The 21,282-nt window shown below is 46.7% G+C and overlaps 1 protein-coding gene and 1 long non-coding RNA gene across 2 annotated transcripts in view; one reads left to right on the top strand and one right to left on the bottom strand.

Moving 5' to 3' along the window:
* The window catches only part of Cfap251 (cilia and flagella associated protein 251), a 74,728-nt gene that overhangs the window by 5,567 nt on the left and 47,879 nt on the right, over positions 1–21,282 (top strand). The window contains exons 4-8 of the mRNA XM_008769275.3: positions 4,785–4,922; positions 6,717–6,826; positions 15,697–15,808; positions 16,055–16,135; positions 20,543–20,620. Coding sequence (XP_008767497.2) covers positions 4,785–4,922; positions 6,717–6,826; positions 15,697–15,808; positions 16,055–16,135; positions 20,543–20,620 — 519 coding nt within the window. The remainder of the gene's footprint in view (positions 1–4,784; positions 4,923–6,716; positions 6,827–15,696; positions 15,809–16,054; positions 16,136–20,542; positions 20,621–21,282) is intronic.
* On the bottom strand, positions 235–3,826 carry LOC120095968 (uncharacterized). The gene is made up of 3 exons (XR_005491962.2): positions 3,555–3,826; positions 1,685–1,746; positions 235–636 (listed from the first exon to the last, which is right to left on the bottom strand). It is a non-coding gene; the product is annotated as an uncharacterized LOC120095968 (long non-coding RNA).

The raw sequence follows: 21,282 nt of genomic DNA, 5'->3' as shown, positions 1-21,282 counted from the left end.
CACACTCTCTCTTCTTGTGGACTCATGTCTTTGGAAGATCGAGTCTACAGAAAGAGCTTAGTCTTAACACAGAGTGAGCCTTTGAACACAGCTCACAGTAGGTTTTGGGTCCCCCCCACCCCGTTTTGTTTTGAGAAGATTTGCTATATAGCCCAGGCCATCGGGGGAAGTCACAACCCTCTTAACGAAACCCCCTGAATACTTGAAAAGTTATACGGGCCTGTACGACTTTGCCAACATTCAGTGACTTCCGTCACTCACCATCACATTAGTTTTATGTTAAAAATGCGTGGCGCCTTTGCTGGCGAGGGTCATGCCCGAGCTCTAGTGCGATAATCAGGACAACTTTGAGAAGTCAGTTTCCCCTTTGCTGACCAGGTGTTCTCGGGCAAGGCAGCAAGATCTTGCCCCTCTGAGCCAGTTTTACCCATGATGCACTTTGCTTTTGTTGAGACAGTGTCGCTCCCTTAGCTCGAAGCACCGGCTGGCCAGCAAACCACTGGGATCCCCCGCCTCCACACCTTTGCCGGGGTGTCTTAGTCAGGGTTCAGTTGCCATAAAGAGACGCCATGATGACCAAAGAATCTTGTTGGGGGCTCGCTTACAGTTTCAGAGGGTTACTTCATCCTTATCTGTCTGCAGGAGGAGAGAGAGAGAGAGAGAGAGAGAGAGAGAGAGAGAGAGAGAGAGAGAGAGAGAGAGAGAGAGAGAGACTTGAAACCTCGACGCTCACGCTCAGTGACACACTGCCTCCAAGGAGGCCACGCCCACTAATCCTTCCCTAAACAGTCTGTCAACTATGGACTAAGCAAGGAAATATATGAACTTATGGGAGCCATTCTTTTTCAAGCCACCACATGGGTGTTAAAAGTAAGGCTACCGGGGCTGGGGATTTAGCTCAGTGGTAGAGCGCTTACCTAGGAAGCGCAAGGCCCTGGGTTCGGTCCCCAGCTCCGAAAAAAAGAACCAAAAAAAAAAAAAAAAAAAAAAAAAAAAGTAAGGCTACCATGTCTGTCTAGGTATTTTTTTCTTTTTCTTTTTTTCCAAACAGGGTTTCACTGTTTAACCCTGGCCCAGCTTGAATTCGCCCCGTAGACCAGGCTGGTCTTGAACTCACAGAGACCTGTGTGCCTCTGTCTCCCAGATACTAGGACTAAAGGTGTGTGTGTGTGTGTGTGTGTGTGCGCGCGCGCGTGTGCACATGCCACCTGGTCCAGCAATACCTAAATTTTAAATGGGTTCTGGGGATCTGAGCTCAGGTCCTAATCAGTCAGCTCTATCCTGCCATCTATCTATCTATCTATCTATCTATCTATCTATCTATCTATCTATCTATCTACCTACCTACCTACTATCTATCTACTATCTATCTATCTATCTATCTATCTATCTATCTATCTATCTATCTATCTATCTATCTATCTATCTATCTATCTATCTATCTATCTATCTATAAATCTATGATTTCTGTGAAATGGAAAAGGCTGAATAGGTAGGTGCTAGAAGCTCTCTCTATATCAACAATTCACTGTCTCAGGACTAATTAGGTGCCACCTAGTGGCCACCTTTGGTACTGCGGACTCCTCCCTCCCTCTCGCTAAAGTGCTCTGGCGGGTGGATGTGCTCTGAGTCCCTCCTGCACCCAGACTCTCATCCTCCCCTCCCTTTGGGTCCGAGGTCTTACTCCAGCAGTCTTAGGGAACTCGCAGCACCAATGGTGAGCAGGTTTCACCGTGGAGTCTGCCCCTGTCAGAAACAGGAAGTAAGAGCTTGTGAGGATGATGGCAAACCCAGGACTCATCTTTATATCACAGCGTTTTAGAAAAATATCAACGCACGAGGTAACTTATACCCCATGTCCATCTGCAGAGAATGTTAGGAAGGCTGTGAGATATGAGATTAACCCTTTGTCATCAGAAACCGTGAACATGATCCCAGAGTAGTCCCAGCATATGAAGGCAGCCCCGTGTTAATCTTGAAGAATACGATACTCGTTTCCTTTTAAAAAATAAAAAATAAGGGGCTGGGGATTTAGCTCAGTGGTAGAGCGCTTACCTAGGAAGCGCAAGGCCCTGGGTTCGGTCCCCAGCTCCGAAAAAAAGAACCAAAAAAATAAATAAATAAATAAAAAGTATTAAGGGACTAGAAAGAAGGCCCAGCAGCTTAGAGCACTTGTTCCTCTTACAGAGGACCCAGGTTTCATTCCCAGAAGACCATGTGGTGTCTTATACCCATCTCTGACTCTAGTCCTAGGGATCCAATGACCTCCTCTGGCCTCTGTAGGCACCAGGACTGCATGCTGCTCACAGCATAGATGCAGTGAATATATTCATACTTGTAAAATCAATCTAAATAAATTTATAAAATCAGTGAGTGTGAGTGTGTGTACGTACACGTGTGTGTTATAGTACATGTATGCAAGCCAGAGGACAACTCCTTCCACCCTGTGGATCCTGGCGATGGCACGCACGTCACCAGGCTTGGTGGCAAGCACTTTTATTGCTGCGCCATCTTGCCAGCCCATCTTTTTCTTTTTTTAATTGATTTGTGATTGTGTGTATTTGCACGATATGTTTGTAGGAGCCATCTTGATGGCTCCTTTTTTTAATTTCAAGGCAAAGCAACCCCCCAAACTGGTTCTCAGATAGCCCAGGCTGGTTTCAAATGTGCTGTGTAGGGGCTGAAGATGGCTCAATGGTTAAGAGCACTGACTGCTCTTCCAGAGGTCCTGAGTTCAAATCCCAGCAAATGGTGGCTCACAACCATCTGTAATGAGATCTGATGCCCTCTTCTGGTGTATCTGGAGACAGCTACAGTATAATATACAATATATAATTCATATATAATAAATATACAATATATAATTCATACATAATAAATATACGATATATAATTCATACATAATAAATATACGATATATAATTCATACATAATAAATATACAATATATAATTGATATATAATAAATATACAATATATAATTGATATATAATAAATAAATACATTTTTTAAAAAAAGAAATGTACTGTGTAGCCAAGGCTTATCCACTTGCCCCCAGCCGCCTCTCAATTGCTAGCATTGGCAGGCGTGCACCCTGCCACGCCTGACCGGCGTCTTCCCTCCCCCGTGGCTGATTTTTTTTTCCCCCGTGGCTAATTTTAAAATGGCAAAATGAAATTTAAGATGAGCATGGTGATCCTTTCAGGGATAGCAAGTCTCCAAAGGAACCGTTTCATTTGCATAAATCGGCTCGTTAGAACCAAGCCAAACACTAAGTAATTCTGTTCCTAGAAGGTGCAGCCTGAGACAACCACGACTCCACAGTCCCACTATTCCTGCCCACGCAGCCTGAGATCTAAACGGAAACATAAATTCTGTAGTGCAGGCTGATGGAAACAGGAAGGTTGCATGAGAGAGCCAGAGAGGGGGAGAGGGGGAGAGGGAAAGTGTGAGAGGGGGAGGAGATGGGGGAAAGGAGGAGGGGACGGAGAAAGGGGGAGAGGGAGAGGGAGAGAGAGAGAGGGGGGGGGTGTCACCATACAGTTACCTATTTACCTGCTGTGTCTGTCTTGGGAAGAAATACACAGTGTTCCCATCCACCTTCCTAAGTACCGTTCCAAGGGAAAAAAGACAGCTTGGCGCTCTATTCTAGTTTAACTCGTTATCCAGAGAAGTTTTATCATTCAACTGCCACCACTTTCGATGCTGCTTTTAACTGATTGGTTTTTGTGTGTGAGAGAGAGCAGCGTCAGGCTCACCGAAAATTTGAGCGCACAGCACACCGGAGTTCCCACAAACCCCTTGGGGCCGCCCCCTCCAGACTCCCCTTTCATCACCGGCTTGCACAGGGTAGTTTTTACCACACAGTTCACCAGCACTGACGTGTCAAAGTTAATGCTACTATGAACAGACCAGGTGTGGTGAACATTCCGTGGGCTGTGCCGAGTACAAAGCTCGTCACCATTTCAGTCCCAGAAGAGATTCTGCCTAAACGCCCCTCCCCCCGACCCCGGGCACCTCTTGTCTACTCGGCTTCCTGCTCTAGAACCCTGGCAGCCAGTGATCATTCTCAGTGTCGAGGTAACTTTGCCTTCCAAGATGTCTTACTTTCTCACTCCATAAAATTTTTATTCTAGCATTGCTCCTTGAAGGGTAGACTTACTTAGTGTCTGTCTGCGACGCTGGTATCGAACCCAGGGCCTTGCTCATGATAGGCAAGCACTCTAATGTAGAGAAACCTGGGGGGAAGGCAGCTGCAGGAACAAAATTACAAACAAAGAGTTAGAATCAATCATTCGGGGCCAAATGCTTGCCTTTCCCATAAGCCTGCTTAGTGAGTTTGTCAAACATTCTCCGTCCGGAGTATTCAGGAAGTAACTGGTTTATCAGGTCAGGTGCTCACACTATGTTAGCACCGAGTGGGGCTTCAGGCCTGGGAAGTGAGAGAACAGAAAAGGTGTTTTATGATGCAAAAGACCCTCCATCCCTCCCTAGCCCCTCCATGTCCAGTTTCTCTCTCCATTTTTAATTTTTAACCTTTTTTTATAGAAAAAGTGGGGCAGTCAGAAGGATTGGGAGTGAAAAGCCACCCTTTAGCTATGTAGCGAGTTTACAGCCAACCTGGGTGACATGCGACCCTGTTTGAAACGGAAGGGGCTCTCTCCCACCCCCACCCCAGACTGTCAGAATGGTTCTCCTCTGGGGGCAGGCAGGGTGGGGCTCGCAGGAGTCACAGCTCTGGCCTCAGCAAGACGCTGGCTCCCTGTGTCTGTCTTTATCCTGCAGTCCTTGACTTGGTCCTTTGGCTGGAACAGTTCTCTCCCTGTGTACTACATGCGGGAAGACAGGAGAATCCTTCTCTACGTCTGCGGCCACACTGCCGTCATCTACAACGTCTTCAAGAACAGCCAGTACCATCTCCAGGTAAGCAGGCCTTGTCTCCCGGTGAGCAAAGCATGACTTTGTTTGCTTTGTTTGTTTGAGACAGGGACTAAGATATGGAACTCAGACTAGCCCTGGGCCCTCAAACTTTTGGCTTCAGCCTCTGAGGTGGTGGGGCAGGCAACGTGCCACCGTGCCGGGCTGGAAAAAGACACCTGTAACTTGCGTGTAGACTTTGCCTTGGATCCCAGGTTGGCTTCTGGGCCTCACTGTCGTACTGGCTGGTGCTTCTTTTTCCAGCAAATTCTCCCTTTGGAGTCACAGGTTAGGAGCAGTGAGGTGGCTCAGCCTGCAAACACCAAGCTCAGCGACCTGGGTTTGAGTCCCCAGGACCTATGTTGTGGAAGAAAAGAAGGAATTCCTGGAGGTGGTCCTCTGACCTACACCATGCACTGTGGCAGGGGAGTGGCTAGTGTGTGTATTGCCCATGACTCTCTTCACATGCACACACTCACGCACGCACATGGGCACGCACACACGTACGAGTGCACGCACGCACACGGGCACGCACGCACATAATCACACACAGAAAGAGAGGGGGGAGATACACAAATGAATGTAATAAGTAAAAAAATAGAAGAAGCATGTCTTCTATGAGTCTAATCAATACCCATTGGGAAACAGTAGTTGATACAAATTTTTTTTTAAAGATTTATTTTTTATTTATTTATTTTTTATTTATTCTATGCATATAAGTAACTTCAGACACACCAGAAGAGGGCATCAGATCCATTACAGATGGTTGTGAGCCACCATGTGGTTGCTGGGATTTGAACTCAGGTCCTCCAGAAGAGCTTTCAGTGCTCTTAACCGCTGAGCCATCTCTCCAGCCCCCACTAATTTTTTTTAAAGGTTTTATTTATTTTATGTATGGAAGTTACAGGAACTGCAGAGGAAGCTTGCAGGGGGGCGGGCAGGCACACAACTCAGATGGCTGCAGCGGAACCCACAAGAGCCCAGCCATGCCAGTTCACAACGAGGACTGACCTCGGCCATCTGTTCAGAACTGCATCCCAGCCACTGCTGGTTTCGGGTTGGTCTGGCGGTGAACGTTAATCTAGCCCCATCCTCACGGGATTCCCAGACCGTGATATAAAGAGGCACAGAGGGAGGGAGCTTAAGAGATGAGCAGAGAAGGGGCTGGAAGGTGAAGGGAAGTTACGTTAAGGACGTCGCCGCGAGATCGGCTGAGCAGGGGCAGAAAACGACCTAATTTCCGCTGAGACCTGAAAAATGAGAAAATTAGTCAACAGGACAGTCTTAGGAAGAACCTTCCAGACAGAAACCTTGTGTGTGAGGGCCAGAGGAGAGGCCAGGAAAGAGTAAGATGGCTGGGGGTTACTACGGAGGGAGAGAAGGAAAAATGTGCAGTATGTCCTACGAGAACGTGCTCATCTGAGTATGTTTCTGGAAGATTCCTCTGTTGTTTGAAGAAATGCCTGGGTCAGAGACCACTGAGCCGCAGAACTGTTCAGCGAAGGCGACCAGTGTTTGCAGAGGACAAGGTCAGCAGGGAGGCCAGAGGTTTGGGTCGGGTACTTACCTCCTTCTCTAGTGAGGACCATGGCTGCTTCAGGTTTGCGGAGGAAGAAAAAGCTTGGGAAACCACGGCCCAACCCTCCCACCCCAACAGGAGATGAAGAACCTCTGTGTGGGCCTGTGGAAGCCGCTTTCCAGACAGGCAGGCCTTAGAAGGAGCTCAGGGATGTGTGGACCCAGCCCTTGCGGAGGTCCCCATCTTTATCCGTCCTAAGCAGGTGCTCTTCACTTCCACAGGGCCACCCTAACATCATCTCGTGCTTCTGCGTCAGCGAAGACAGGCGATGGATTGCCACAGCCGACGAAGGACCAGACTGCCTCATAATTATATGGGACGCCTTCACGGGGTAGGTGGGCGCCGTGTGTGCGAACCCTTCTCACTGCGATTTCTGTAGAGGATCCACTGCTTTGGCCAAGAAAGGGCTAAATAATGTTGTTGCCGAGAAACCTGGTTTGTTGGTGACCCAGAGTGGACTGAGGGACTGAGGGACTGACACAGTAACCCAGCTCACCGAAGTCTGGAGCACATGCTGGACATCAAATGTGTCACAACAGGAACCTGAGTTTTACATCAGGTGTTCACTGCAGTTCCCTTTTCTTTTGAGACAGGGTCCCCTGCAGCCTCCCCCTGTAACCAATGCCCTCTTTCATAGTCCACCGGAATCCTGTCGCTCTGCCTGTGTGTGCGCACAGTTTTATAGTTAACCAACTAATTTGTGTGTGTGTGTGTGTGTGTGTGTGTGTGAAAGTGTGTGTATGTGTGTGTGTATGAGTGTAGGTGAGTGTGCGTATATGTGTGTGAGTATGTGAGCATATGTGAAGGGTTTATGTGAGTGTGTGTGAGCATGTGTATGTGCGTGTGTGTGAGTATGCATATGTGAGCATGTGTATGTGTGTGAGTGTCTGCCTGTGTGCTGCACCATGCCTGCATGTGAAGGTTAGAGGATACCCTGCAGAGAATGTTCTCTTCGTCTATCCAGCATCAAGCTCAGGTAGTCAGGCTTGGTGGCAGGACCTCTACTCACTGAGCCCTCTCGCCTTCCCCAAAGACTATTTTTTTGTCTTTTTTTTTTTTTTTTTTTTTTTGGTTCTTTTTTTTGGAGCTGGGGACCGAACCCAGGGCCTTGCGCTTCCTAGGCAAGCGCTGTACCACTGAGCTAAATCCCCAACCCCTTCAAAGACTATTTTTTAAATAACATTACCTTTTTAGGTTTTGAGTAGACATGAATTTGGGGATCCTATTCAACCCATTATTGCCACCTCTGGGGACTGCTGTGAGGGTCAGTGGAACCTGGATCAGACATAGAAGCAGAGAGGGGCTCTAGAATCTGACAGGACGGAAGGCCCAGGTCTTGGGGATGGAGGTTAACTATTGAGTCACGATGAATAAGTCTGTTAAATGGGACTTCTGTTTAATATCCCGGAGTGGGGCACGCAGGACTGCTGTCCATTAGCCGAGCAGTGACCCCCGTAGGTCCTGTTAACCCTTTCCCCGGTCCTCGCCTGACCTGACTCTTAATAACATTCAGTTATTATGAGAATGTGAGTTATATTAACTGCGCCTCCCAACATTGCTCTCTGTAGTCTCTGCTCAGTTTCCCATTCCCTGGGCATCCCATATATAGGGACAGTGGCCGTAGGCTGCCATGTTGTTCTCTGGACAAGAGACAGCATTTCCCCTCAAGAGACGGGTACACCACAACCCTGCCCACACTTCCTCCGAGCGGGGAAGCTGCAGTATTCCCAGGCACCTCCTGCTAAAATGGCAAGAAGTCGTGTGGCATCTCCCTCACTTCTGTGTTCATGGCCTCTGCTGCCCCCACATGTCCGACTGCTCCCGCCAGCCGCCAGGCGACTCCTCAGCTTCATCCTTTGACTAATCACCCGTTGGAATGACCTCATTATTTTTTTCTGAGGGTCTCACCCTGTAGACCAGACTGGACCCGAACTGACAGAGATCTGCCTCCTGCTGACTCCCAGGGGCTGAGAATACAAACCCCACATGATTCTAATTTTTACTCTGGTTTTAAAAAAAGACAACGTGGGGCTGGAGAGATGGCTCAGTGGTTAGAGCACTGACTGCTCTTCCAGAGGTCCTGAGTTCAAATCCCAGCAACAACATGGTGGCTCACAACCATCTATAATCAGGTCTGGTGCCCTCTTCTGGCCTGCAGGCATACATGTAGGCAGAAAGCTATATAAATAAATAAATAAATAAATAAATAAATAAATAAATAAATAAATAAATAAATGTTTAAAAAAATAAAATAAAAAAGACAACTTAAAAAAATCACCATGTTAACAATTTTATTTAATCTTTTTACATATAGTTATTTGCATGTGTGTGCACATGCCACAACATCCGTGTGGGGTTTGTAGATACTAATGGGGCTCAGTTCTCCCCATCTATGTGGGTTCTGAGAGCGTTAAGCGGTACCTACTCGCACAGCGTTATCATGAGCCGTATTTATTTTTATTATTTTGGGTTGTTTTGAGACAGGGTTTGCTCTAGAATCCAGCCTGTCCTTGAGTATTGGGGTCACAAGTGTGCACTGCCACTGCCCAGCTAGCCTTGTTTTGGTTTTTGAAAAGATTTATTTAGAGGCTTGAGCAATGGGTCAGTGGGAAAGAACACAGGCTCCCTCTTCTAGAGAACTCAGGTTCAATCCTCACTACCCACGGGGTAGCTCATGACCTTCTATAATTCCAATCCCAGGGAATCTCATGCTCTCATCTGGCCTCTGGGGGCACCGCATACATGTCATGCATAGACATATATGCAGGCAAAACACCATACAGAAACAAATAAATAATTAAATACTTAATTTTATTTTATGTGAGTGAGAACTCAGAACAGGGCATGGGATCCCTAGGATTGGAGTTATAGAATGTTGTGAGCCACCATATGGTTGCTGGGAATTGAACTCAGGCCCTTTGGAAGAGCAGCCGGTGCTCTAACCACTGAGCCACCTCTTCAGCTCCCACTTTAGTCTTTTTATGGCTGCACAGTGTTCTATTACATGGATAAAAACTATGCTTTGTTCATTCATGTTGCTTTGTGAAGCTTCATTTTAACATTGGTTATACTTGTAAAAATTAATTTCAAAGTATATTTTAAAAATTTGAAAAGCAGGGGCTGGAGAGATGGCTCGGCGGTTAAGAGCCCCGACTGCTCTTCCAGAGGTCCTGAGTTCAAATCCCAGCAACCACATGGTGGCTCACAACCATCTGTAATGAGATCTGATGCCCTCTTCTGGCACATCTGAGGACAGCTACAATGTAATAAATAAATCTTTAAAAAAAATTTAAAAACCATACTATGTTATGTATAGTAATACAGTCTACATATTAAATAACACTGTAATCAAATGACTTGATTTGGTTTTCAACTGACTCAGGGGAAAAAAATCACTTTTCCTATATGGGCCAATGTAATCCTTTATATGCAGATGCTGTAATGTGTTTTTTTTTTTAAGGATTTATTTGTTTTATGTCTATGAGTACACTGTCACTGTGTTCAGACATACCAGAAGAGGGCATCAGATCTCATTACAGATGGTTGTGAGCCACCATGTGGTTGCTGGGAATTGAACTCAGGACCTCTGGAAGAGCAGTCAGTGCTCTTAACCACTGAGCCATCCCTCCAGCCCCTGTAACGTATTCTTGTATGTATGTAAACAGGTAATTTTTTTCTCATCTCTGTACGTCATTGTTTAATGTTTCGTTTGTTTGCTTGTTTGTTCTGTGCTGGTTTATGAATTCAACTGACTGTGTATAGAAGAATCCAGAACCAAGTTTACATTCCAGAAGAATCATTACTCACTACTCCTTTGAGGTAGTGAGTGTGAATGTTGGGTTTTCTCTCTTTTTTAGCGTTTTATTTAATTGATTGATGGATGGATAGATGGATGGATTGATTGACTTACTGTGTGTGTGCATAGGTCTGAATGTATGTCTGGGCACCACATGCATGCAATACCTGAGACGACCAGAAGAGGGCGCCAGATCCCCTGGAGTTACAGCCGGTAGCGAGCTGCCACGTGGTGCTGGCAACCAAACCCAGGTCCTCTCCAAGAGCAACATGTGCTTTCAACCGCTGTGTCAACTTGCCAGCCCCGGGCTTTCTTTCAAATTCCATTGACCATCAGCCCGACAGGAATGAAACATGACCAGTGGCTGAAGACATTTGTCAAAATTTTAATGAAACAAACTAAGTGAATTATTGAAGCTGAAAATTGAAGCCTGCGTCCACCGGCCATCACCGCCAGGGCCATCACCGCCAGTTACAGTGCTTTCCCCAGTGATAATCAGGTCTGGTGTACTTCCTTCTAAAACATCTGTTACTGATTTGAACACACACAGAGGGCCTTCAGCGTGTGGCTTTTCTGCGCGCTATTTGGTTCAGACATTTGCCAAGCATAAATCTGCCTATGTAGCTCTCCTGTGGAGGCTGCTGTTGACCCATCAGCCCGGGTTACAGGGAACAACAAATGCTGCACCAGAGCCAGGACGAATTTTTCCTCAGAAAGGGAACTGTCCCCACTTTCATGCCGAGGTCCCTGTGGGCTGTGTGGTGCCCCACATTCTCTTGCCATGCAGTCCGCCTATCCCCGCTCCAGAGACTGTGAAAGGTCCTCTGTGTGTCACAGCAGTGTCAGTTGGCCGGAATAAGTCCGTTTCAGCTGAAGGACACTGGGCCTCTGTCATTTGAGAGGCTTCGGCTAACTAGAATGTAGCCCCAAACCCTCACTTGCTCGACAGCCCTGCATCGCTGGGATGGCAGCACACAGAGAGAGTGGATCTCAGCCCCAGAGAGGAATGGAACATCTAACTTGACCCTGAGGGGGACTCATGAAGAAGGCGTGCACAAAAGTCTATCACCAGAAGGGGGGTCTTCAGCTACACCACCTCTTGGAATCCTCTGTGGACAATTGCTTTCATGGCTAGACCCAAGATGCACAGAGTGGTGCTCTGTTTTACATGGGCTCCCCGACAGAGTGTAGCTGTGTAGCCCGGCTTGGTACTTGCTATGCTCTTCAGGATAGCTCTCCTTAGAGCTTATGGTCCTTAAGATACTATTCAGAGGTTGTTCTGGTTTTAGTGACAAAACAAACAAACAAACAAACAAACAAACAGAAAACAAACCATTTTCCTGAACGTTTTATTCAGTTTAAAAATATCTTATTCAGGGGTTGGGGATTTAGCTCAGTGGTAGAGCGCTTGCCTAGGAAGCGCAAGGCCCTGGGTTCGGTCCCCAGCTCAAAAAAAAAAAAAAAAAAAAAAAAAAAAAAAAAAAAAAGGACAGATCTCCATGAGTTCTTCCTTAGTTCAAGGTTAGCCTGGTCTGTACAGTGAGTCTCTACCTCAGCATAAACAAAATATCTTATTCAGCGCTAGCAATGGAGTGCAACGATAGAGCACTTACTGCGCATGTGCGAGACTCCACGCTGGCCCGCAACTATGGCAGCCACTAGGAGAGCGAAAGATTGGCTGGATGTGGTGGCAGACATCAGTGACCTCAGCAGCTGAAGGCTGAGACAGGAGGGTCGCGAGTGTTAGGCTAGTCTGGGCCTCACAGTGAATTCCAGGTCACCCTAGACTGTCTAGGAGGCCACTGTCTCAAATAAATGTTTCTTTTTTTACAAATGTAGCATATTTCTGCAGTCACATTTGATGAGGCTTTGATTGATGTACGGTTGCACGAATCTGGCTATTAACCTTTAAAAAAAAACTGTAACCTGGGGGTAGAAATGTAATATATCCAGTTTTATGTTTAAGTTTTTTTGGGAGGGTGTGGTCTAATTAAGAAACAAATTTCTCACCAATACTTAGTAATTCCCATAAATTCAATAAATGAATCCATAAATATGGTAAACCTTAAGCTTTCTTAAGTATTTTTAACACCGTTTATAAAGCTAAAGTGATTTCTATTGAAAATTGGAAGTCTAAATCAGCCGCACATTTTAAATTAGAACCACAAATCTAATCTGGCAGAGACCCGGATACGTAAAATTCTTTTAAACTTTATCTAGCCCTACAATTACAAGCAAGCTTTTTGGGATCGTGCACATGTTAATCCTACAGGCCTGACGGACTTGTCTGTGCCATCCCAGCGATGCAGGGCTCCCATGCAAGTGAAGGTTTGGGGCTGCACTTTAGTTAGCCCTAGTAGCCTCTCAAGTGACAGAGACCCAGTGTCCCTCAGCTGGAACAGACTTACTCCAGCCAACTGACACTGCTCTGACACACAGAGGACCTTTCACAGTCTGTAATGGGGGCAGGCTCCATAGCAAGAAAATGTGGGGCGCCACACAGACCACAGTCTCGGTGCCCCTTGACCCCGGCTCCCAGTCCGACTCGGTGACCTCCCAACCCCACATACCTAACTCCTACGGTCCCCTGCATTCAAGGGCTCCCAGTGGTGTTTGCACGTGATCTAGTTGAATTCTGTGTGTGTCAAGGCTTTGAATGAGCTGCACTGTTGGGAAGTCTTGGCACTGACACAGAATAGGCTTGTGAGTGTAAAAACAGGAAACCCAGCCTTCAAACCAGACCCATTATGTATACTTGGGAATTGTTGCAGGGCTTTTTTTTTTTTTTTCTTTTTTCTTTTTTTCGGAGCTGGGGACCGAACCCAGGGCCTTGCGCTTGCTAGGCAAGCGCTCTATCGCTGAGCCAAATCCCCAACCCCATTGTTGCAGGCTTTTAGGTGTCTGACAGATCGTGCACTCCTGCAGGCAGGAGGAGCCAGTGTCTGCCTTTTTGCGTTTGAATTTTTTTTTTTTAACCTGGTTTGGTCACTTATTCAGATCAAACCTTATTCTTTGGAAAATGTGTTTAATTGTTGGCTGGAGGGATGGCTCAGTGGTTACAAGCCCTGCTCTTCCTGAGGATTCAGGTTCAATTCCCAACACCCTGATGGTGACTCAAGCTGTCTGAACTGTCGATAACTACAGTTCCAGGGGATCCAATGCCCTCTTCTGGCCTCTAAAGGGTGTCAGGGTCACATGTGATGTACAAACATACATGCAGGCAGAAACTAAAAATTAAAAAAAAATAATTGAAGAAAAATATTGGGCTGGAGAGATGGCTCAGTGGTTAAGAGCACTAACTGCCCTTGCAGAGGCCGTGGGTTCAAATCCCAGCAACCACATGGTGGCTCACAACCATCTGTAATGGGGTCTGATGCCCTCTACTGGTGTGTCTGAAGACAGCGACAGTGTACTTATCTATAAAAAATAAATAAATCTTTATTAATGAAAGAAAAATGTTTTAATCCCCTCTTTACGAACAATTGCTTTTTAAAACATTTATCTGTATAGCATCCTCTTACTGGGGAGGCACATATGTGCCACACGAGTCACGTGTTGAGGTCAGAGGACAATTGTGGGAGTCAGGTCTCTCTCTCCACCATAGAAGTCCCTGCGATCAAACTTGGCTCATCAGATTTGGCAGCCAGCACCTGCCTGTTGGGAGGCAGAGCATCATGGCCGGAAGTCAGAGTAGGCTCACCTCAGCAAAGCAGTCACCTCACACAGGCCAGAAAGCTCACAGGATGGGGCTGAGGCAAGCTATCTCTCCAGGACCATGACCCCAGAGACTCTTTCCTTAAGCAAAGCTACACTTCCTAGTGTCCCCTACCCACATATGTGTGTGCATGTATGAGTATATGTGCACATGTGTGCACATGTATGTGACTTCAGGAAGCCATCTTCTACTCTCCTCTACCTTATTCACTGAAACAGGGACTGTTGTTTGAACCCAGAGTTTGCTAATGTGACTAGTCTAGCTCGCCAGCCTGCTCTAGAGATCCCTGTCTCCTTTCCAGGCACGAGATTAACAGGAGTCCCGATACACCCACCCAGCATTAACATGCATGTTCAGGGGATCCAAACTCTGGTCTTCCTGCTTTAACCCCTGAGGCGTTCATCCCCCCACATTCTAGTTTGTAGCGCCACCCAGTTATGATGTCATGCTATGACTGATCCAGGAATTAATCCATCGGTAAGCTTAAAAGCCTCCAGAATTCAATCGCTTCCCCCAAATCCATCAGCAGCTCATAACCAGGCCTTAGAGGACACTGCGGGTTCCAACCTCACAGTATCCTTCACATCTGGCTAAGTGCCCCACACAGAGTCAGCCCCAGGAACGAACGAAGGAGCTACCAGAGTGCTCTCAGAGAGAGTACACAGCGCAGCCATCCTCCCGTTCCGAGTTAGGCTCACCTGCTGTCATTGAGATACAGTTTGCAAAATGGCGTAAAACTGGACGTGCGAAGGTTGGCACTAATACAGTGTCGTATGGGTTGGGGATTTAGCTCAGTGGTAGAGCGCTTGCCTATCAGGCGCAAGGCCCTGGGTTCGGTACCCAGCTCCGAAAAATAGAAAAGAAACAAATACAGTGTCGTATGACCATTGCCTTTACCTTGTTCCAAAACCATTTAATCGTCCCCAGGGAGCAGCGCTTCCTCCCGCCCCCACCCCTGAACCCCCACCCCCGCCCTCGACCCGTCACCAGTCTGTTCTCTGCTCACAGAGTGTGCATTTGCGGTCTGTGGGCCCACATATGTGAGCTTTTGTGTCTGCCATGTTCTCAGGGTGTGTCTGTGCTGTGGCATGTGTCACAGCGTCTCTTCTCTTTGTGGAAGAATGAATAATAATGACGTTTTGCTCATGTGTTATTGATGAACAAGAATGGATTCAGCCATGCCTTCTAGCTCATAGCTGTAACCCCAGCACTCAGGCAGATCCCAATGTTGAGGCCAGCCTGGGCTACCAGAGCAAGACCCTGTCTAACAAAAGGGTACGGGTGTGTGTGTGTGTGTGTGTGTGTGTGTGTGTGTGTGTGTGTGTGTGGCAGTTGGAGAGATGGCTTAGCTATTCTTGCTGAGTTCAGTTATGAGTGTCTATGTCTGGCCGCCCACCTGCTCGTAACTCTGGCTTCATGGGACCCAGTGCCCTCTTGTGGTCTCCAAAGGTCGCCCATATGCATATATCTGTGCACACGTACCTTTAAAATAAGATAGTTTAAGAAGAGTATGTGACTTGGATACAAATGTTAGTGAGATATTTATGTCATTTACAGTGAGATATTTATCTCCTTTGCACAGAGAGATCGTACTTTGTAATGTTTTGGCAAGGTCTGGCTGCGTTCAGCCTCTCTGGGAAGCCAGGTATTTCCCCTACAAGGGCCGCCCCTCTCTGTCCCATTTTTTCAGAATCCCTGTGCACACCATATTTGACAGCTGTCCAGAAGGTAATGGCATAAGGTCAATAGCCATCACCCGTGACTCCAAGTTTCTGGCCACCATCTCAGATGCTGAAAACCAGGTAAAGGGTCCTTCGGGTAGGTCTCTTTGAGCTGGCCAAGACGCCAGATGTCTCGGCGGCCACCTCTGTACAGGGCTGCCTGGCGAGTGTGTTCTTGGATGAGCAGACATCACAGGGTAGGGTTGGGCCCCATGCTTAGGGCTTGACTCTGGGCCTTCGCTTCCTTACCCGAGGCCTCAGGGTTTCCACGGGCTTCTCCCACACCCCAGGGACCTCTTATGTCCCTTCTTGGGTTCTTTCTTGCAGAAAGTGTGCATCTGGAAGTGGACTTTGGCAGTGGAGACGCCCACATGCATGCTCGAGCTTCCCAAAGAGTATGGTTTCCAGGTAAGCTGTGTTTGAGCCCGTGAACACCACCCGTGCTCACACCGAGGCTGCCCCGCGTGGTTTCACTGTTCTGGTGGGGTTTTGCCGTCGTACAGAAGAGTTTTCATCTTACCCTTCCTAATGGCAGCTAATGTGTTTGACGCACTTGCTCCGTCCTAGATTCCACTCAATTCTTTACTTAGCTCCCATAATCCACACAAACATGCAGGGGTAGAGTTATTAATATCTGTGGACCACTGCTATTAATTATTAAGTAATCTCTCCAAAGTCACCCTGCCAGCAGCAGCGTTTCGTATTCCGGGAGCGTGCTCTCAGCTGCTTCTAACCTTGCCTCGAGCTGGTGAGGTATACGGACACGTTATTGTCAGCCTCTGTGAGGAGGCTTGCCTAAGACATCCCGAATGCTAACATCAGGCCTCTCTGTGCCCCATGTTACTGCTCTCTGCTTCTTGGGTTTTCAGACTCTTTTTTTTTTTTTTTTGGTTCTTTTTTTCGGAGCTGGGGACCGAACCCAGGGCCTTGCGCTTCCTAAGTAAGCGCTCTACCACTGAGCTAAATCCCCAGCCCGGGTTTTCAGACTCTTAACAGTAAGTAGGGGGTTGGGGATTTAGCTCAGTGGTAGAGCGCTTGCCTAGCAAGCACAAGGCCCTGGGTTTGGTCCCCAGCTCCGAAAAAAAGAAAAAAGAAAAAAAAAAAAACAGTAAGTAGATAGAGGATTGGTCTATGCCTGGCGCTCTGATACCGAGTCACAGGGCCAGAGACTCAGAGGGTTGGGTAATTAGACTCGGTTGGACCTAGGTCCTGATGCACTCGGATGCCCATCTCCATGATCCTGCCAATCACTTAGAAAAGTAAAGGCTTCTGCTTAACAAAGTTTGCACTGATCCAACAGACAGACGTATGCAGCTATTTAGGCTCAGCGCTCGCACACGTGCGTGCGTGCGTGCGTGCACGTGCGTGCATATTTGGGCATGCATGTGTGGAAGCCTCAAAGGTTTATGTCTGGAATTATCTTCTTCCTTACTCACTGGGGCAAGGTCTCTCAATCAAGCCCAGAGCCAACTGATTGAATAGTCTCATTAGCCGTCTTATCTGGGGCTCTCCCATCTCTGCCTCTAGAGTCTGGAATTATAGGAAGACCACAGTGCTCATCCAACGTCTACGTAGGTTCTGGAGATCCCAGCTCCTGTCCTCAGGCCTGCAGCAAGCCCCTTTAACCGCAGAGCCACCTCCCAGGGTGTGCAGGCCAGCTCTCACTAACTTGACTCAAACCTAGACATACCTAGGAACAAGGACTCTCATGGAGGGATTATCTCTGTCACCTCAGCCTTGGATGCAAGGCGTTTATTTTATTTTATTTTATTTTGTTTTAATTGCTAGTTAATATGGAAGGCCTGAGTCCTCTGTGGGCAATGCCATCCTTGGACAGGTGTGCCCGGGCTGCATAAGCAAGCCGTGAAGGACAAACCACTGGACAGCATTCCTCGCTGGTCTCTGTTTCTTGCCCTGTGTCCCTCCTGTGTTTCAGTAACAAGGGACTGTTGTTCCCCAGAAGCCAAACAAAGCCCTTTCCTCTCCCGGTTGCTTTCGGTCAGTATTTTAGCAGAGCAACGGAAAACAAGGACATGAGTCCCAGACTTGGCATTTCTGAGACAGGTCCTGGATACATAGCCAGGTGACCTTGAACTCAGCCTTTCCCTCCTGAGTGCAGGGGTCACGGGTGTGCACCACCGCAACTGGCGTCAGGCTTTTTTTTTTTTTTTTCGTATTTCAAACTTTGCTGTGCAAAATGCCTTTAGGACTCCCCCTCCCCCCATGCACACACGCTAAGTCTGTAGACCCCTTCTGAACTTTTGTCATCTCTAATTATATTGTTTTCCAACTCCAGAGCACCAGGTGCCTTAATGTTTTTTGTTTCGTTTTTTAATACCATCTTCAGTTCTTTTTTGAGCAGTGTTTTGACATTTCGAGGGCACACATCTTTTCACTTCCTGAGTTAAATTTATCCCTGCATTTTCTTCTTCTTTCTGATGCTTTTAAAAATGGGATCGGGTCCCTAAAATTCTCCTTTTCTGGTTGTTCAAGACCACTGTATAAAAACACAGCTGGATCTGGCCGCTCAGTTTTGTGGCCCGCAACTTGGCCGATCATTTAAATTGATCACAATGAAATGAAATGACAAGTTTGATTTCTAGCTTTTCCAGCCTTGTTTTAAGTCCCCCTCCCCACCCCAGCCACACGTGGCCTGTAAGCTACAGCGTTTGGTACGTCCCACAACAGAGGTCTCTCAGGCTAGACATTTCCACAGAGCCCTTCCGTTTACTCTGGCTGATGGCTGACACCATTGCTCATGGGTTGAGAGGACAGGGGTGGGCCACAGGGGCAGACACAAGCCTGTTCCCAGGCCTCTGACCCTACCATGTTTCTTTCTCTCTCTCTAACCTCCCCACAGACAGCTAGCTCACTAGACCCACGGGTCTCCTCCGTTGTTAACATCGCCTGCAGCCCTCCACCCTGCCAACTTAACCCTGAACTTACAGTACAGGACAGATCCCCACGGCACTTGTCTCTGAAGAGCTCCTATAGCTCTTGCCCTCGTCACATAAAACTTCTAGAGAGTTCAGTAGGTAAAAAGAGTCACCACGCAAACCTGATGGCCTGCGTCCCGACCCCTGGGGCTCGAAGCAGAGGGAGCAATGCTACTTCAGAGCTTGTCCTCTGACCTGCATGAGAGGACCTGCATTCACACACCTAATACGTGATGTCAGAAACTAATTAAAACCTTCTACAAGAGTCCTCACCACCCCTTTCCTTTATTTTGACTCTCTCTGTCTCTCCGTCTTTCCGTCTCTCTGTCTCTCTCTTCTCTCTTTCTCTCTCTGTCTGCCTGTCTCTGTCTCTCTTTCTCTTTTCAGACAGCTCCTCACCCCAGGGAAGTTTTGGCTACTTTTTTTTTTAACATTTAATTTCAGACTAATTGTTATTGTGTGCATGTGTGTTGGGGGGTCACACATGTGGGAGGCAGAATGCAGATCTGTGGAGTCAGTTCTCTCATGCACCGGCGAGCATCAGCCATCTTTACCCACTCAGCCATCTTGCCCGCCCGGCTTCTTTCACTCAGGTCACTGTGGTATGGTCACAGATTTTTTTCTAAACTTCTCCCTTTTGACTGGGGGTACTTCAGGTATATTAACGGCCTATTAAGTCACTGTTAATGGGCACTGGGAGTCGGGCAGAAAGAGTTTGCCTCCGCCTCATCTTGCGCTAGGCCTCTTGCCACAGGCATCCCGGGCTGTAGTCCCACTCTCTGCACAGCGCAGACCTCCCAGCCCCTAGGAGTTTCTGTCTTGGTTGTTGTTTAGTTTCTACATTTAATGTTTCCCTCACTTGAGCTTCTGGGGAGTTGATGTTTTTGGGAAGGGCGCCAACAGCCCACTCATGCCATTCACTGTCTTGGCAGGAGTCAGACTTCCCCTCCAAAGCCCCCTCATTGGTTCCAAGATCTCTTGTGTCCCTGTCAGCTTCAGAAATGTGCCTTCATTGGCTTTTGTCTGAAAGACCTCGGGATAATGATTAGTGATGGGGTAAGGGCTGTTGTCCAAGGGCAGAGCTCAGCTCCTGTGACAATCTGGGTTCATTGCCCAAGAGAATAAAAATGAATAACGAACTAAGTAGCCAATATAGTTTATTATTATTGCTTTGCTGGTTACAGATGATGAGTTGTAAGAAATAAAATAATGAATACATAATATTATAATAAATAAAACTCATAACACGGACGCATCTCATGCTATTTACTTTACAGCCAATATTTAAGCACTCTTCTCTTGTTTGCCAGGTTCCAGGCCTTTTGTGTTTTGGATGTATCCCTACTTGTTTTTTTATTAATTTTTTTTAATTTATATGAGTACACTGTCACTGTCTTCATTCACACCAGAAGAAGGCATCAGATCCCATTACAGATGGTTGTGAGCCACCATGTGGTTGCTGGGAATTGAACTCAGGACCTCTGGAAGACCAGCCGGTGCTCTTAACCACTGAGCCATCTCTCCAGCCCCTTTTTTATTAATTTTTTTATTTATATGACCTACTTGGTTTTGATTTTGTTTTTTTCTTTAATTAAAATTATTATTTAGGGTTGGAGATTTAGCTCAGCGGTAGAGCGCTTGCCTAGCGAGCACAAGACCCTGGGTTCGGTCCCCAGCCCCGGAAAAAAAAAAAAGAAAAAAAAATTATTATTTAATTGTAACCCTTTGCTGAAGTGGTGAGAAACAGGTTCGTTTTTTGTTTATGTTTAGTTTGGTTTGTTTCTTGTTTTTTGTTTTTTCTTTTGCTTTTAGTTTTGCTTTGCTCTTTTGTTTTTTGTTTGTTTGTCTTTAAAATACGCTTTCACGCCTTATGCTTCAGGAACACCTCATCTTCAACCCAGTCAACAACAAAGAGCTGGTGAGCAATAGCAAGACGCAGGCCGTCTACTATTCCTGGGTAAGTCGAGGCAGAAGGGGGCAGAGCCTGTACTGAGTTTCTGAATACAGACTTTCTGTGGTAGAGTAACATTGTATCTCTTTAGGACACAACGAGCATATAGTTAAACATTTTCATTGAATTATGCTATTTATCTTCGTCTTATTGGAAATTAGCATATCGAATTAGAGGCAGATAATTAAGCCTCATTTAATTTTTTTTTGAGTCAATGAGGCAAATATTTATTTGTCTACATTTAGTAGGTCTAAAGGTGGGGTTGGGTTTGTTTTGGTTTTGTGGGGTTTTTTTTGTTTTTTGTTTTTTTTGATGCTTGGACTCTATTTCAAATTTCAGAAAGAAATTTTTTAAAAGTAGAAAATAGTTTATTTGTTATTTGACAATTTTATACGTGCAAACCATGCACCCCCACCTTCCTCTCCTCCTCCCCTCAAGAACCCCCAACTCTTCCCTCCCACTTCCTTCATGAACAACCAACTTTTTTTTTTTCTTTTTTTCGGAGCTGGGGACCGAACCCAGGGCCTTGCGCTTGCTAGGCAAGCGCTCTACCACTGAGCTAAATCCCCAGCCCCCAACTTCTTTATCTATCCCCCTACAGCATCCCTCCTTCCCATTTCATGTCCTTTATTTATTCTGTCTGTTTGTCTGTCTGTCTTGTCTGTCTA

This window comes from Rattus norvegicus, chromosome 12 (genome assembly GCF_036323735.1).
Source record: "Rattus norvegicus strain BN/NHsdMcwi chromosome 12, GRCr8, whole genome shotgun sequence".
Lineage (NCBI taxonomy): Eukaryota > Metazoa > Chordata > Mammalia > Rodentia > Muridae > Rattus > Rattus norvegicus.
This window is presented reverse-complemented; position numbering and strand designations above follow the sequence as displayed.